At 39.1% G+C, this 16,049-nt stretch overlaps 1 protein-coding gene across 1 annotated transcript; it reads right to left on the bottom strand.

Moving 5' to 3' along the window:
- Positions 1-11,375: 11,375 nt before the first annotated feature.
- On the bottom strand, positions 11,376-12,326 carry LOC133107399 (olfactory receptor 51B5-like). Its single transcript, XM_061216391.1, has 2 exons — positions 11,876-12,326; positions 11,376-11,713 (listed from the first exon to the last, which is right to left on the bottom strand). Exons 1-2 carry the CDS (start codon positions 12,324-12,326, stop codon positions 11,376-11,378), a joined length of 789 nt encoding a protein of 262 aa, XP_061072375.1.
- Positions 12,327-16,049: the final 3,723 nt, after the last annotated feature.

Below are 16,049 nucleotides of genomic sequence, written 5' to 3'. Positions count from 1 at the left end.
ATAAACAAATACATAGGTTCATGGAGTACTTTCTCAGTGTATATTATTACAATGAGAACTGAACTACTGAATAATATCAGAATGTACAAAAGAAAAAAACATACGAAGTATACATATCTATGATCTTCGAGTTCAGTGTATGTTGTCAGTATGAAGGATGTCACTGCTGACACATTTTCCATGGTCACCTGGATATAGTCAGTGCTGTGGGTTGTGAGGGTTTGTGAACATATTTTAAAAGTGAAGACTTCTGACATTAATTAAATGACTTGAATTAAATCAGCAAATGGTGTTGCACTTAACATTTAAGAGTTTTTCATTTATATACAGTAATTATTGTCGTCAGTCAAATTTTGTAGTAGTACATGCAATGTTTACACTTTTTCTTCACAAACTCAGCTTGGTGACTTATTTTCATGGTCGGTGCACATAAACCTGTTAAAGTTAGAAAAGAAAAAGATTGTGTTTAATTGTTATGTCAAGTTAAGTACCAGTATTGTTTAAATCCCACCAAGTATAGCTATCTGCTATCATTTTACTTCAAGTACTAAGTTACTACTAAGTTGGATTGGTTGGATGTCGTTATGAAATATAGCATTGGCTTATGTAAACAGATCATTCAGCCCATCTAGGCTCATGCCTGGCCAACAGTTTTGAGTGCATTCAGCTCTGTATCAATCATGCACCTGAACCCCCAAAAAGTATCTGACTTCAGTATATGAGTAGGTATACTGTTGTGTTGAAAACATTTAGGTTGATAAATTCCAGCGTAGGCTTCTTTGTTTTACTGACTGGTCCTGAAACATCTGTTGTCATTCACATTGTTAAGCACTCATCAATAAAATATTCCTCATTTAGTTTCTTGATGCTGAACCTAAATAGGTCTCTCCTTATATTTTCGTTGTTATACGTGAAACCTCTTTATTTTTCATTATTTGCACTTGTTGAATGTCCATTTCTATTTCTATTGAAGTTGCCCTTATTGAAGTAATGAATGAATCCAAAGGCTTTGATTTAATTCCATTTAGCCTAAAACACTCAGTTGAATCCCCTCTTAAGCATCATAAGTTTTTAATTTCCAGGTTTGAAATTGAAAAGTGAAATGATTTTGTCTCCAAGAACTCAAAATCTGAGTTAATTTATTTTATGAATTACCTGCTTCTTTTGAGCCTCCAAAGAAATCTTTGCGTGCTTGCAGTTCTGTAGTCAGACACAAACTCTGGATCACTGAAAGAGATATTTCCACTTTTGAGTGTTTTATAATGACACACGTGATGTTACAGCAAAATTACAGCCAATACCTGGAGGTATCAAACTTATATGATGCAACATGGTAAATGGCGTATCTTAGGGGAGATGTTTTTAAAAAAGTTTTTTTGATGAAACAAGAAGGTCAGAGCTTCAAAAGGAGGTATCACTAGTTGGGATTGTTTTGGAGATATGGCTTGATAAAGTATGTGTGTCTGAAAGAAAATTAAGGAAACATGTTCAAATATGATCTGTTCTATCTATTTTAAAACACATAAATAGAAACATTATATTTTGAGCTGGAACCCTGGGAGCATTCCTTCTTGCCTATGTACACTCACTAGCTCTAATGACTGGGTGTCTCCAAACACACCTTTTCTAAATAAATGTTGTTATTGTCCCACTTTTTATTTTTGTGGTGGTTAACCAATGCTACTCTACCTGATTTCACTAATTAGCGTATCCTCTGAACCAAGCAGGCAATATAGTTAGTGAAATTATTTAAATGTTACATCTGATAATACATTTTCGAGTTAACGGAATGCTACTAATGTCACACTCTGTGCTCCCCTGTCATAGGGTTTTCTGTTTCCTGCGTCTCTTGTCCTAGTTCACTTTCCGTAGTCATTACTTCTCCTGTGTCTCACTACCTGTTACCCTCCAAATGCACCTGTTTGTCATTTCAGTTAATTTGTCTGTTTATTTATGCCTGCCTGTTTGCCTAGTTTCTATGCCAGATTGTTATGTGTCTTGACCATACTTTCCAGCAGTATTTTGCCTGCCTGCCCTGTGTAAATGGTTGAAATTTATGTAGCAGCTTTATCCAAAGCTGTACAATTAATGCTTCTCATTCCCCCATTCATACACACACTCACACACCGATGGCGATTGGCTACCAGGCAAGGCACCGACCAGCTCGTCAGGAGCATTTTAGGGGTTAGGTGTCTTGCTCAGGGACACTTCAACACAGCCCGGGCAGGGGATCGAACCGGCAACCCTCCGACTGCCAGACAACTGCTCTTACTGCCTGAGCCATGTCGCCCCTCATGTTCTGACTGTGTACCCTGACTTCTCCTCTTTGCATTATCCTTCTGTTCTGATTCTGATCACCTGTTATGAAACTTTGCTTGGCTTGGTGAATTTAGATTCTTGGATTACATTCTGTGAAATTGCCTGTTTGGACTACCTTCTTGTGTTTGGACTTTTGCCTGTGATTTAGACCACAAACTTGATTATAAGTTACTTTGGGTTAAAAGTATATGCTGAATGACGAACAAAAATGTAAGTTCTCTCTGTTGTACCTGTTTGCATGCATTCCACCCCTGCCTGCCTGATTTGCCTGTCTTTTAATAAAGACAGTTATACTGCCTACCTCTGGGTTGCGATAGTTATCAGTTGCCCGGACTGAAGAACCAAAGACTTAGCTGGCAATGGCTTTGAACAGTGAGTTCGTAATAGCTAACATCAGACCCAGTTCCGAACAGTGTTACTTGACCGATATAAGTAAAATTGTGGCTACACCGGGATTTGAACCACTGACCTTGCAGGTCCCAGTCATGCACCTTAACTACTGTCGAGGACCCGGCCCTAGGCCCCCCTGATGAGAGATTGACGGGGGATGGGTTCAGAAGGAATGCATTGTTAACCCCTCGCACACGCCATCGAGGTGGTAGTAAGAACGCCCGTATAAATATGTGGTTCAGAGATAATGAGCAGCCATACTTGTCAGTAGAGGAGTCTGATGTCGGGGGACTTAGATTTAGGGTTTTAAGGAGCTAGGTTAAAGTTCTGACTGAGAATACCCCAACCCTACAGGGGAGGGGCACAATGCCTGGCTAAAGAAAAAAAATAAGGAAAATGGAAAGGATGTCAATACCGAAAGAAGATTAAGAGGCTTCAAGGGCCTTCCTGATTATAGCACAAATAATTTATCGGATAGATTCAAAGGACTGACTATAGAAGAGTTGGAGGATGATTTACACTCAGCTATTGGCTGGATGTCCTTTGTAGATCCCTTAAGGCGCCGCGGAGAGGGGCACCTGAAGAGTGTGTTGAGATGGTGGAGGGCACTAACTTCTGGCTTGTATGAAGTCAAAGTTTGGAGAGAGTCCAAGGAGAGATTATGACAGGGAGACAAATACCAGTGATGAATAGGTTCATTAAAAAATTACATAAGAGCTAGTGTTTTTCCACTCGTATATTGAGATGGTGGAAATTCCCAACCGGAGGGGCACATGAGATAAAGTATTGGGGAAATTTCTTTTGAGGTATGAGAAAATGACAGTGGGAAAAACAGAAATGATGAATATAGTCATTAAAAAACAAGTTACATAACAGATAAATGTCTTCCCGCTTGAAATATTGGGGACATTTCTGATCAAAAAGGTACACTTTTGTATGCAAAAAAGATATATAAGGAATAAGCTTTTAGACCTTAGGATGGCATCTTCGAATTTTGCTTCAGAAGATATCTATGGGCTGTTGAAGAGAGAGCAACACAGGACAGCTGTAGTCAAGCTGGAGTGGCGCGCTCCCTCTGTTCTCCATATCCAGATCCTGGAGTGGCGCGCAGAGTGATGTACGCGGTGCGGACTCAGCCCGAGAGTTGTGGCAGCAGGACTGTTGTCGAAGAGGTGTTCATGCGCATCCCTCATCATACAGAAAAGCTGGTGAAAGAGTTAAAGGGCTTTTACGACATGCTTGGAGCCGTGAACTGCACCTGGAGGCCAACAGACGGGACGCGGGGTTCCTCCACGCTACAGAACACCTTCCTGCTGGACCCACGCAAGAACCTGAAGCCTCTCCCCCTAACCTCAGTGTCAGTGAGGAGAGGCATATGCTGCGGCTGCACTGCAAAACCCCCGACGTGTTCGAAGACATACCAGTGCACATCCCATACAACAGGCAGGAGAAGTACGAAGTGCAAAGTCACGTCTTTCGAAAGTCTGGGTCCTGATCCTGCCCCAGATTCCCAAACCAATGCAGCTCTTCAAAGAGCTCATCAACAGCAAGGAGGAGGGATCAAATCCCACAGAAAACGAGATGGCTATATTTAGGGCATGGGTGGTAATTATAACCTATATTACTTGTAGAAGTAGGAAAAGTAATACATAGAAGTAACACATTATAAGTTTCCTTTTATTTTAATGTCTTTTATTTCTCATTAAGGTACTATATAAGGTAGAAAAATGTAGAGAAGTTATTATAGTTAGATAAATATAATATTCTAGGAATAGTTTCTTTTAAACGTCCAGAAGGGGGAGCTATAGGATAAGGCTAAGGCCAAAGAGGATGGGTATTTGAGGGGTGTACCTTAACTTTTAAACATCATGGTGGAAAGGTAAATTAGAAAGAGCTAAAGGGGTATATGTAACTTGCATGTGATCAGCAAACTGAAAAGATGATATTTACACTGTAATCTGTATAACTCTATTCTTTTGATTGATTATAATAAAGTATATCTTACTATAATCATATGTGATAAAGATTCTTTAGAGGAATACATTGAATACAGGACATTGAATATCAGATTTGCATCACACCCTTCACTTCGAGACTGGGCTGGAAGTTCAGTAGAACTTACCAGGGCTCCAGGACGTTCGGAGTACTTGAGTTCGTCCCCGAGACACCTCCTCGTGGGGTACTGCTCGTGGGAACATGAGGTCTGAGCTCGGCAAGGGGTCCGTGGCTCACGACACTACTACGCTACAAGGTTTTCTGAACAATTCACATGAATCCAAGTATCAAACACGAGTAGACACAGCTTTTTTCGTATCCATCTGTGTATGTTAATAAATACCAAGTAATCGTACATCAAAAGCGGATTCACAATATTTGTGATTAGTGCCCCTAAAATACCATATATGGACTTGTGCCTGTTTAAAGAGATAGCTGAAAAAAGAAGATTCTCTGAAGTGGAGATTGAAGTTCTGTTAATGGAAGTACAAGCCAAACATATCTTATTTCATAGTCTAAGCAATTGATTGAATTAGCTGGGGAAGACTAAAGCCTGGCAACATATAGCCAAGCTGTTTCAAGTAAAATGCACTGTGCAGTAGGTAAAATGGTTTGACATTAAACGGGAGGCAAAAGGCTGGTACTTTCCTTCTCACAGTGAAGCCTGGAAGGCAGCAGATTCAGCTCCGCCAACCACAGATAATGTGTAGCTACATATTACTATTTCGTTGGCATCTTTTCTTGAATGTTTTTTCATGAATGTATCTTTATCTATGTTACTGAGCTAGCTAGTTTGCTAAACCCTTCACGATTAGTTCACTTGTTCTACAAGCTGCTGCCTTCCAGGCTTCACTGATGGAGGGAATGAAAGTACAGGGCTGGAGGAATGCATTGGCAAATTATAGGAAGGACATCGCTGTCTGGATTCCCACCGGTGGATGACATTGGCGATACGTTTTCCCTGTCCTTGCAGAGTGCCAGAAAGAGGTGTCCCAAGCATCGCACAAAATGGTTATGTGGATATGCTTCAAATCGTCTAATAAAGCAGGTGTGAAAAAATGAAGTAAAGTTAGAATGCATTCGAAATAGAAATGTTAATAGTTTATTTTTATCAATTAAAAAAATTCAAAGTGAGTGAACAGAAGAAAAATCAAAATCAAATCAATATTTGGTGTGACCATCCTTTGCCTTCAAACCAGCATCAATTCTTCTAGGTACACTAGCACTAAGTCAGGGAAAGTCATGTGTGTGATTAACCAGTTATACCAAACAGGAGCTAATGATCATCAATTTAATATGGAGGTCCAAACACAATCATTAACTGAAACAGAAACAGCTGTGTTGGGTGATGAACACCCAAACTATGCTTCGAAAGTGAGGTTGCTGAAGACAGTTTAATGTCAGAAGTCATGCACCATGGCAAGAATGAACACAGCAACAAGACACAATGTATTTATACTGCATCAGCAAGGTCTCTCCCAGGCAGAAATTTCAAGGCAGACAGTGCTGTCCAGGCTCTGTTGAAGAAGCACAAAGAAACGGGCAACGTTGAGCCCAAAGAAACAGGAAATGTTGAAGTTTGGTCGGCCAAGGAAACTTAGTGCAGCAGATGAAAGACACATCATGCTCACTTCCCTCACGTCCAGCAGTGTCATCAGCTCAGAATTGGCAGAAACTAGTGGGACCCAGGTACACCCACCTATTGTGCGGAGAAGTCAGAAGTGGTCTTCATGGAAGACTTGCGGCCAATACCTCCGACATGGAAACAAGGCCAAGCAACTCAACTATGCATGAAAACCATTTTTCTCCACCCCAGTTCCTGTGTTATCTGGACTTGATGAGTCAAACTATTTAAATATTTGGCTGTAGCAGAAGGCAGTTTGTTTGCCGAAGGGCTGGAGAGCGGTACAAGAATGAGTGTCTGCAGCCAACAGTGAAGCATGGTGGAGGTTCCTTGCAAGTTTGGGGCTGCATTTCTGCAAATGGAGTTGAGGATTTGGTCAGAATTAATGGTCTCCTCTATGCTGAGAAGTACAGACAGATACTTATCCATCATGAAATACCATCAGGGAGGCATTTGATTGGCCCCAAATTAAGAACTATCTTCAGCGTAAGGAAGAACAAGGAGTCCTGGAAGTGATGGTATGGCTCCTACAGAGCCCTGATCTCAACATCATTGAGTCTGTCTGGGATTACATGAAGAGACAGAAACATTTGAGGCTGCCGAAATCCACAGAAGAACTGTGGCTAGTTCTCCAAGATGTTTGGAACAACCTACCTCCCGAGTTGCTTCAAAAACTGTGTGCAAGTATACCTAGAAGAAGTGATGCTGTTTTGAAGGCAAAGGGTGGTCACACCAAATATTGATTTGATTTAGATTTTTCTGCTGTTCATTCACTTCTTCCGTTCATGCATTTCATTAATTGATCAAAATAAACTATGAACATTTCTATTTTTGAAAGCATTTTTTCACACCTGCCTAAAACGTTTGCACAGTACTGTACATGTAATGTAAAGAGAGACCAGCCATATAAACAATGGTCTAAGCAGGCAACGCCCTATTTATAGCAAACTTTTAGACTTGAAGGCTACCCCCGACTTATAGCAAACTTATGCAATTTATATTCAACTCCACTTAAGCATTAATTAATCAGGATTACCAGAATGAAACGTCACCCATTTTAATGTTGAATCCTGTTGCGTTTTTATATGATATGAATAATTATAATATTCAATGGGCATATGAAAACAATTTTGCCACTCTAAATCAAAATAAAATATACATTTATGTAATAATAATGTCACGTTTCATGCTTGTCATGTCATGTCTTATGTTTAGTTATTGTCTTGGTTATGTTATTGTCATGTCACGTAATGTAGTTTATTGCCATAGTTTTGCAAACTTGTTATGTCACAATTTATGTTTCATGTTATGTTGTATTGTTCATTGATTAGCATATATATTTTTTGTGTCTTTCTGCAAATCTTGCATTCCTGCTTTCTCTCTCTCCCTTTCTCTCACTCACACCCTAATTGTTTCAATTTCCCTTGTCTTCTTACTAATCTACTAATGCTAGATCAGGATTGGGTAATACTAACATTCTCACCATGTGTTCATGTTACCTTACATTTCTTGTGCATGTCATTTACTAATTTACTAACTCTAGAGCAGGATAGATTTATTACTAATGATTACTAATTACCTTGTTAACTTGTAAATCCTCCACACCTAATTTCCATTCTCATGCTGCTCTGAATCTAATTGTCTGCGCCTGTCTACACATGCATATAAAGCTCAGTTTCATGTCTTTGCAAAATTGACTACTCGTTACGATCCAAGCCTGTTTATTGACCAAAGATTATTGACTTCAGTTTTGTTGACCATTGCCTGCCTGTACCACGACTTTGCCTGCTGTTTTTGTACTTTTGCCCCGTGGCGCAGACTTCAGTCTTGACTCTTGCACTGTCTTCGACCCTGAGCCTGCCTACCGCCCGCCTGTACTTCTGCCCCACTGACAGCTTTCCTGGCTACCGGACTTCTTCCATGGTGTACCCATTACGAGACTGCCTTTTCCCTCGGTACTGCGCTTTGGTTTTTTGGCTGGATTTTACGTGTACGAACATTGCTTGTTGACTACTCTCTCTGGATATTCCCCAAATAAAGCCCTGATGGGACTTTACTACACCATTGTTTCTGAGTCGTGCATTTTGGGTCCAAACCCCTGAAGAACTTCTTGGTTCTTCTTCAATATTATAACTGTTTCGCTGCTGGTACTTCGAATCGTGTTTCAGGAAAGCTTTCACCAATCTTACACAATCCTTACTGGGAATGACAGAGTTTATATCAGCATCTGAAAGGAAGTGCTTCATCCATTGTGGCAAAACACTCCTTTAGATATGATAATGTATATTGACAGGTTTCCTGGTTAGGCCACAGACAAATGGTTGTCAGCACCTAGACCTCAAATCAACACCAGGAAAGGAAATGTAAATAGACTGGGGGAAAACAGGGTGATTGTGGGGATATGCATTTGAATAGGAGCAGAACTTGCGTGTCAACTTTTTAGCTCAGTTACATCTTGAAAACACCCCCCACGTACCCGTCTCAAATAAACGCACAAAACACGCTCTACGACCGTGCGCTTTCATTTCCGCACACAATGCGAACAGCTGAGACCACTCGTTAAATTTCTTCGGCTCCTACAAAAAAACTGACATCCAAACTTAGATAAATCCCACATTATTTGCGCAAATGCATTCCCAAAGTATTTATGGCCAATTTCATTCAGCTCCCACTTGATAAATGAGGCCCAGTGAGTCTACGTTGGTCCATTATCTGCTCGTTATGTTTTACTTGGCTCACCTAGTACAGATGAATGATGGCTTTGAAATTTGTATTTGTTTCCACCTGCCTATATTGACTCCTCCATGCAAGCCCCATAGTGACCATGGCATCAGCGCCAGAAGACTGCTCATCTCAGACATTCAGTGCTCCTGCAACCAAACTCAGTGGAAGCAACAAACTATCCATTATAGCTTAATTTGTAAGTGATACACAATCTAAATCAAATACAGAGTTTCTAAGTGTGTCATCTGTGACTAGTGGGACACATTGGACAATAGGGTCTATTCTGGGAGCACAAATTCAAGGATACATACAAACATTTCACAACCAAAATTTTTTCTTTTGCCATAGCAACAAAATAAAGCCAAAAATAGCCAGACGCAATCACAGTTGAGAATAATGCTGCTCATTCAATGGCAAAATATACTTGAGGAATTGTTGTGTAATCCTGCCGTGTCATTCTTTTGTCAATATCTGCCACTACATATGGAATATTGTCATTGGTTTTACAAGTACAAATGTCCCTTCCAAAGTTCAGTGGCTGTTTATTGTCTTGAATAATCTGTTTGAGAAAAAGAATGCAAATAGGAAATGGGGGTAGGCATTTATATGAGCAACAGAACAGTAATAACCGACTTGTATTTAAAGACAATTGTATTCCAACCCATTATGCTTTTCTTGGGAACTGTTTATCCAGCTTTCCAATGGTGTATGGAATGTTGGTTATGGTAGTCTGGCCACCAGCCACTAAAGCTCATCCAGACCGTGGATGCCAGGCTCATCTTCAACCTTGCATAGTTCTCAAATCCCTGCTGAGGTCACTCTATGTTTGTGTTGCTTACAGAAATAAATACAAAGAAATATATATTTTGGCCAGAGACAAATGTATTTGGTTACGCTGCCAAAATAAAGTAACAGAGAAACAATGTAGGTGCTGCATGATGCATATGGTTTATTTTGAATGGTGAAGGAGTGTTATTGCATTTGTAGGCTTTTGCATAATTAGGCCATGTTATGATGTGCATGTAATTAAACATAATTAGAAAGTCTGTAATTTTCTCCCTCATAATAAATACACATAATAGCAATGTTAGAAAAAAACATACGTATGAACATATAAAGGGTACATTTAAAAAGAGGCCACACATTTACAGCAACAGTGTCCATGGTAACAGTGACCTCTCCAGGACACAGTCATATAACTTCGCCACTAGGCTACAGGCTGCCCTGTTTTTATTTCACAAAAACTATTTAAAAAAACGTTGGTGTGTCTGCTTTCTATTACAAATGGTTTTGATTGGTTGGGGCTAAACTAAGTGGGTGTGGTCTGCCATACAACAAAGCCTGGTCAATGAAAGAACTTTAATACTTTAAAGAACAGATATTTATTTAACTATCTATAAAGCACACAATATCCAGACAGGTTATTTTCAATATACAAAGCTACATAGGTTTTCCAGATTTAGAGAAATCAAGCATGCACATACATGTCCACACACATACATAGGTGAGGTTTGGGTTCACGGAGGTGGTTCACGGAGGTGGGAAAAATGAAGAGAAGTGTAACAGCAGCGTTGAAAGAAACCCATTAGACACTAGCAGACACATTTAAATCAGTTATTCAGACTGAGCATTTATATAAACCAGTTGAGACCGCAAATAATTTGATAACTGGACATTCTGGTCTAAAACCACACATGTCGCTACCCTAGTGATACAGAGCGCAACCAAACTAACCATACAGTCACTGAGCACTTTATTAGGTAGACCTGTACACCAGCTTGTCAATGCAAATATTTAATCAGCCAATCATGTGGCAGCAAGTAAATGCATACAAGCACGCAGACATGGTCAAGAGGTTCAGCAATTTTTCAGATCAAATGTCAAAATGGGGAAGAAATGTGATCAAAGTGACTTTGACTGTAGAATGATTATTGGTGCCAGACAGGGTGGTTTGAGTATCTGAGAAACTGCTGATCTCCTGGGATTTTCACACACAATGCTCCAGAGTTTGCAGAGAATGGTGCGAAAAATAAAAAACATCCAATGAGCAGCAGTTCTAAAGGCAAAAACATGTTGTTAATGAGAGAGGTCAGAGGAGAAGGGCCAGACTGGTAAAAGCTGACAGGAAGGTCACAGTAATGCAAATAACCACACACTACAATAGTGGTATGCAGAAGAGCATTTCTGAACACACAACACATCAAACCTCTAAGTACACAGGCTACAGCAGCAGAAGACCAATATGTCTAAAAAATAAGTCTAATAAATACTCACTGAGTGTATATATAATAATAGAAAGATCCAGTTTTTTGTTTTTTTTCCATCAGAATCTTGTGTGGGGTTCACTTATTCTTTTATGACTAAACAATTTCAAAATCTGAGATTTAATGGCTTGAATAAGAATCCCATAAATGACAGGATTCAGCAACGGGGGAAATAAAAATATGTAAATGGACAGGAACATGCGAGCTTCAAAAACTACATGACTCATATTGAAGCGACTTTGGATGATCTCAAATAAGCATCCCACAGAAAAGATCATCACAGACAGTAAGTGTGGGGTGCATGTTTGTAAAGCTTTGATTTGAGATTCCTTCGAAGCAAACAGGCAGATTCTGAGTATTTGTGCATAGGAAAATAGTATCATGACAATATGAGAACCTGGACAAATAAGAAGTAATGCTGGTCCCAGAAATCTCTGAAAGGTCAGATCAATGCAAGAAAGTTTAACTAAAGCAAAAGTCAAACAATAAACTTTTTCTATATGCCTGTCACAAAATGAAAGTACAAAAGTTGATATGGAATAAAGGGCAACATAAAGACAAGGAATAACCCAGGATAATAAAATAGCTGCATAAACTTTTTTAGGAGACATGAGGAGATGATAGTGTAATGGGTGACAAATGGCAACATACCGGTCATAAGCCATCACTGCTAAAATAGTAAATTCAACTGTAGCATATGAGAGTAAACAATATATCTGTAATAGACAAAAGGTTAGAGATATTTCATAATTATGAGATAGCAAATGGCCAAGTATCGATGGTAATAATGATGTGCTTCCAAAAAGTCCATTCGCTGCTAAGTTACATATAAACAAATACATAGGTTCATGGAGTCCTTTCTCAGTGAATATAACTACAATGAGAACAGAACTGCTAAATAATATCAGAATGTACAAAATAAGAAAACATACAAAGTATAAATATCTGTGATCTTCAAGTTCAGTGTATGCTGTCAATCTGAAGGATGTCACTACTGATAAATTTTCCATGGTCACATGGTTGTTGAGTCAGCACTTTCAGTTGTGAGGGTTTGTGAACATATTTTAAAACTGAGGACTTCTTACATTAATTACATATGGTGTCAGTTAGCCACTTACATTCAAGAGTTTCCTGTTTATTTCCAGTTCATATAAAACTATTTCAAAACAAGCTTGACATTCCCCTGATAATAATAAATGTAACATGCCAACCTGTATTCAATCAAATGTTGTAGTAGTACATGCAAAGGTTACACTTTTTCTTCAGAAACTCAGCTTGGTGACTTATTTTCATGGTCGGTGCACATAAAACTGTTGAAGTTAGAAAATAAAAAGATTGTGTTTAATTGTTACGTAAAGTTAAGTACCAGTGTTTAAATCCCATCAAGTGTAGCAGGAACTATAATTTTCCTTTAAAATAAGTTGGATAAAAACATTTTTTTTATTTGTACAAACCTTTCTGGTCTTTGCAAACAATTTTCTGATTTCAAGTTTCCATAATGAGATTTGGACAGCCTTCATTGAAGCAATGATCAATGAATCCAAAGGCTTTGATTGAATTGCATTTACCCTGAAACAGTCTCTGCTTGGTTGAATTCCCTCTTCAGCATCATAATTTCTTCATTTAACTTTTCAACCTGGAAATTATTTTGTCTAGGAGAACTCGAAATCTCGGATCATTTGTTTGTGAATTACCTGCTTCTTTTGAAAGCCTTCAAATACATTTTTGAGTGCTTGCAGTTCTGTAATCCTCTGGATGACTGAAAGAGAAATTTCCACCTTTGAGTCTTATATAGTAGTCTTATAATCACACATGTGACATTACAGCAAAATTACAGCCAATACCTGTGAGATATCAAACTTATGTGACGCAACACTGTCCATGGTGTATCTTAGCGGTTTGTTTAGCGAGATGTAAGCTGAAAGATCAGAGCTACAAAATCAGGTATAGTTTGTTTGGATTGGCCAATCCATTTTGGAGATATGGCTTGTTAAAGTATGTTTTGTGAAATCAGCCTTCAATCAGAGTTTGTCACAGTTTAAAAATCAGCCCGGTTTGGACAGATTGGGGGCAGGACATAGGTAGGCATGAGCTTTAGGTGGGAGGCGTGACAGACAGCATTTTAAAATAATAATTATAAGCTTTATTTATATAGCACCTTATATAGCATCCATAAAATATAGCTCAAAGTACTTTAAATTCAGCTCTAAGATCCCAGCTTTCTGGTTTCTGTACCCATAATGACCTCTCATAAACATTATATGGGAAATGGTAAAAGTCTGCATTTATATAGCGCCTTTATCCAAAGCGCTGTACAATTAATGCTTCTCATTCACCCATTCGCATATGCTCACACACCAATGGCAATGGCTGCCATGCAAGGCAGCGACTATGATTATGAAATTGTATACTACATTCTCATTTCTAAAGTATTGCATTTTTATTGCAAATTAAAGAGACAGAAAGGATGAAGGAACCCCCGATTGCATATTTCACAGCACTGATTATTTAAACACAACCCCCCACTCCCCACTTCAGCAACAACCCCTCCCCCCCTCCCTGGTCACCAATTCAGCAGCCTGAAAAAGGGAGTGAACATTAAGGAAACGTGTTCAAATAAGATCTCTTCTATCCATTTAAAACACCTAAATCGAATGTTATACCCTAGGGTGTACGCTCACCAGTGCAATAGCTCGAATAACTGGGTGTCTCCAAACACCCCTTTTCTAAATAAATGCTGCACACAGTGGATGCTGTTATTTGCTCCTACCATGCACTACACCACCTTTTCACTAATTGGTTTAACTGAATCAAGCAGGTAAAATAATTAGTGAAATCAGGTGGAGTTGCGCACGGTAGTGTTACATTGTTACATATGGTAATATTACATTTCTGCATTTTCTAATTAACAGAGTGCTACTAATGTTACACTCCATGTCCCCCTGTCATAGCGTTGTCTCTTTCCTGCCAGGTTTCCCAAGTCTCTTATCCTAGTCTGCTTTCCGTAGTCATTACTTCACCTGTGTCTCATTACCTGTTACTCTGCAACTGCACCTGTTCGTCATTTCAGTTAATTTTCCTGTGTATTGCTCGTCTGGTAGCCTAGTCTGTGTACTGACTCTGTGTACTCCCAACTTCTGCTTTTAGGATTATTCTTCTGTTATGATTCTGATCACCTGGTATGGAACTTTGCTTAGGTTTGATTTGACTCTTGGATTACGTTCTGTGCCGTTGATTGTTTGGACTGCCTTCTTGTGTTTGGGCTTTTTACTCCGACCTAGACCAACAAACAAACCTATTACTTGCTGTAGCTGGCTTAAGGGTATGAGTCTCACCATCTTGAGGGAATGTTTTGACTGAGGTCCCTAGAGTGGGCAGGGCTTCGGAATGGTCAATTAACATTACACAAGTATTTCAAAATTAAATTTTTCAAATTTTGGACCAAAATCAAATCTGATGCAGTTTCATTATTCAGTACAATTTAAATGTTACCCCTTTTACAACGCAGCGACATATATTCCCTTGTCTCGTTAAAATGAATATTGTGCTCTATTTGGATTAATGAGAAGGTCAAATGCAAGATAGAGTGTAATCCCTGTGGTTTGCCATACTCTATGTCTCTGACTCTGGCCCTCATATTCCCAAAGCCAAATGAGAATGTGGTGAGGCAAAAAGATTGCAAAGTGAGTTGCTTTCCCCTGAAAATGTATTATTGGAAATTCAGTAATTTTAGTGGGTTAACCTAAAATGAATGTGAAAGTACATTGTTTTCTGTTTATTTTGTTAAGTGTACATTTGTAAGCCTACTGCTGTATTTTGTAGGATATTTTGTATGTATTATTAGCTTTCCAGTACGCTATTAGCATTTAGCTACATTTTGTCAGCATTTGGTGTTTAGTTATAAGTTGCTGAATACTGCAGACTTATTTACTTCATCTACTACTACTGTATATCCTAGCAGATGTATTTGTGAACATATATTTTCAGATGTATTTAGCTTGATAGTGCACATTTGGATCAGATTTGGGCAACACATTAAATTGTTCCACAAATAGAAGAACCCCAAAAGGACAGTAATTGTATCCTATGTGGTAATCCCATAGGTAATTCTATCTAGAATGGTGTTTGAGACACAGTTCCATCTGGGTTTTCACACATATTGTGAGTGGTATTGCACCTAGAAGACAATGAGAAGCTAAATCACAAAGATTCATTTGATGGCCACCTGTCAAGGAAAACACAGAGCATAAAGAAAATGATAAAAGGAAAGCACAACAGCAATCCTTATTCAAGGCTGCCACTTTTCACCTGGAGCAAGTGTTGACTACTCCTTGGAGCAACATCAGTAGCCTGTACTACTCACATACATTACGACTTGCAATCTCAGTGTTTATGAATTAGCCAGTAAAAAAGCAGATTGTTATATGTTTCATGAGGGGGGGATGTGGCTGTAGATCCTCAGAGGTCAGCACAAATACCTCACTGCACTCAATTCGGATGTTGAGCATGTAGTCCTGTATACAGATACATGTGATGGACCGAATAGATATGCTGGCTTTAGCACCATGTGCTTCTATGCTGTCAGTGCATTGCTCCCTTCCACTGTTGGCCATAAATACATGGAGTCAGGTCACAGTCAAATGCAGTGTGACAGTGTCCATGGTGCAGTGGAGGCTGTAAGAAGAAAAGTGCCAATCTATGCGCCAGATAACGACTACACCCTTGTGAGAGTG

Source organism: Conger conger, chromosome 13 (genome assembly GCF_963514075.1).
Source record: "Conger conger chromosome 13, fConCon1.1, whole genome shotgun sequence".
NCBI classification, from domain to species: domain Eukaryota; kingdom Metazoa; phylum Chordata; class Actinopteri; order Anguilliformes; family Congridae; genus Conger; species Conger conger.
The sequence above is the reverse complement of the archived record's forward strand: the minus strand, read 5'-3'. Positions and strand labels throughout refer to the sequence as shown.